Here is a 2,734-nt window from a genome sequence, read left to right on the forward strand (position 1 = left end):
CAGAAACGTGTACGTATTGCACACTCACATCCATTGAACACGCATATGAGCAGATACACGACTTGGTAAAAAAATAATATACACTCAAATATCTCAGATTTTGAGTGAAACTTTAAAAACAGTTCTTTTAAAGGACACAAGAACCTAAACAATTTTTTTCTTAGAAAACTCAATTCATAAATAAGTTTTACAATTAGCAATTTATATACTTAACAAAGAAATATTTATTGAACTTACAAAGATAGTTCTAAACATGCATAATAGATAACAAAATAAATTTGTTAACGATGACATAAATAAATAGCTGGCGTTCAATCCTTACATAAGCATTATTAAAACCTAGCCTTGCTAATGATCACAAGTTTTTATTGATCCAATAATAAAAAATAAATAAAAACTTCAAGCCTTATGCATATCTACAATTTTTCTTTACGGCTCTTATAACGAACCTCGTTTGTCACCATTAAAAGCCATGCATTTGAGAAGAATAAATACTCGGAAGAAGAGGAAGCTGCTGCTCATAGTGCTGCAATGGCTGCAATATTGTTGTACCAAAAATACCGACATCAGCCCTTGGATTGTTCATCATCATCAAACGGTTGTTAATCATTGCACCCATCATTGGATCGAAACACCTTGCATACTGCATTGAATTGTACATCGAACTACCCATCTGATCACCGCCGTTCATCATCAACATCATCATTGGATTATCAACCGGATTCAAGTCATAATTATAAGGAATCATCTGAAGAGCCTGATCACGATGATGATCAGCAGCAGCTATGCAGCTTTGTTGTTGCCCTCTCATTATTGTAAGCTTCCTGGTTGCGACATCAATGTACTCATCAAACACAACAAGCATCTGCTTAAGTTGATCAATCGAAAACCGATTGATCATCTCATCCCAGTCATCAGTAGAAAACAGTGATTCATAATTAGCCTTACGGGTCTTGGCGATATTCTCATCAACTTTTCGCTTCCGATCGGCAAAAAAGTCAAACAGGCTGAGGGATTTCACTCCGCGTACTGAAGAATAAGCCTTGTCCTTATACAAGTTAACCACTTGCATGAAATCTTTTTCATCTTTAGGCCAAATTTCCACGTCGACGGGGCGGTTGTTGAGCCGTGGACCGTAGATTATCATGCACGTCGGAACCCCGCAAAGGGTGGAGAATTCTTCCGCCTTCTTCTTCAGACCTCTCTTTCGTTTTTGATACGTTATCATCCGAGCCTTCTCCTTCTCAATGAGTTGCATTGTTAGTTTCCCACGTCCCATTTTGATTTTGTTCTACAAGAAAGCAAAGTGAAAATAAATAAGCAATTAGAGTTTATATGCATAAAATATATACGGCTAACTCGCAAGAAAAATTAAGCAGTAAAGAATCAAAGAACGCGCACATTGAACGTTGCTGTTTCTATGAAATTCAAGAAGAAGAGGAGTAGTTTTCATTGATATTTATAGAAACTATGTACAAGGATTGAGTTGGATATGAATTGATTCGATTTTTTTCTTTATGGGTAAGTAAATCAAATTAAAATTATTCGGTTCATAATTACAAGTCAAACATTACTTCACTTTCCTGAATAATTCTTTAATTGCGTGCTATTTTATAGGGAGTTTGAATTTCATTACCACAGGAGAAGGAAAGTACGAGGAAGCACAAATCATATATGCAATTATAAATTATTTTGATGATTTGATACAATCACTATACATCATATGATTATCACTGTCAATCACCTAATTGGGCGGTGGGTTGAACTGGATCTATTCAAAATTAAAATGTTTGAAGCAAGTAATTTTCTTTGTGGATCAAACTTGAAATTTTATACATTTGAAATTAAAATTATAGCAAAATGAAATACGTAGTAAAATTTGCCTCCGTATGCATAGGGTTGTTTGATGAACTACGGTTCTTTTAAAACATTATTCATAATCGATCCCATTGGAGCTTGGTATTAGGCAATTGCATACGTACTAGAAGATTCAATTATTTCACAGGAGATTAAATAAAGACTCAACATATTTTGATGTATTGACGGATTCAACAAGGTTTAACAAAGCATTTAAAAGCTTTGTTATATGTTTCGGTGGACTCATGTAGCTTGCAATTCCAACCTAGCTTGCATTCAAGAGTCATGATGCAATATTTATTTGTTAAGATATCCTTATAAATAATTATCAGTTTAAAATTTTTATATTTGTGGCTTGCAAGCCATGTTTAAATTGGGGGTGGCGCTATTTGAACCCACCAATTTACTCAATAAACCCATCTTTAAATTTTAAAATTTTAAATTTTACTGAGTAAACCCACTAAAATACCTAATATGTCATTTCTAAACCCACTTTTTATAATAATAGTGATTTTACTCATTAAACCCATAACATTCATTTATAAACCCATTAGATTGGAAATTGATTATTAATTGGAAATTTAATAATCAATTTTGAGTGAATAATAAACCATACACTAATTGAGTGGAAGAAAAACTCTGAAGAAAAACACATTAAAGCAAAATAATAAATCATACATTAATTGAGTGGTTTTTATCAGTAAAACAAAATATGAAAGATGGGATTTGATTCTCTCCAGAGCGTGGAAGAAAAACTCTGAAGATGTACCTGAAAAAAATAATGAAAAAAGCACCAAATAAACCAAGCATTAAGTACAGATTATCTATGTAAATATTCAGTAAAAGCTGGCATATTTTTATTCTCAGCTTAATTAGT

General features: G+C 32.9%; 1 protein-coding gene across 1 annotated transcript; it reads right to left on the reverse strand.

Annotated features, from left to right (window-relative positions):
• Nucleotides 1-265: 265 nt before the first annotated feature.
• On the reverse strand, nt 266-1,563 carry LOC102614979 (agamous-like MADS-box protein AGL82). Its single transcript, XM_006488602.3, has 2 exons — nt 1,402-1,563; nt 266-1,291 (listed from the first exon to the last, which is right to left on the reverse strand). The coding sequence occupies exon 2, from the start codon at nt 1,277-1,279 to the stop codon at nt 464-466; it is 816 nt and encodes a 271-aa protein (XP_006488665.1). The 5' UTR covers nt 1,280-1,291; nt 1,402-1,563; the 3' UTR covers nt 266-463.
• Nucleotides 1,564-2,734: the final 1,171 nt, after the last annotated feature.

The sequence above is a fragment of the Citrus sinensis genome, chromosome 8, assembly GCF_022201045.2.
Source record: "Citrus sinensis cultivar Valencia sweet orange chromosome 8, DVS_A1.0, whole genome shotgun sequence".
Lineage (NCBI taxonomy): Eukaryota > Viridiplantae > Streptophyta > Magnoliopsida > Sapindales > Rutaceae > Citrus > Citrus sinensis.

What these genes read in the sequence shown, in the direction of transcription:
- LOC102614979 (XM_006488602.3), bottom strand. Translation starts at nt 1,279, where the DNA reads ATGGGACGTGGGAAACTAACAATGCAACTCATTGAGAAGGAGAAGGCT.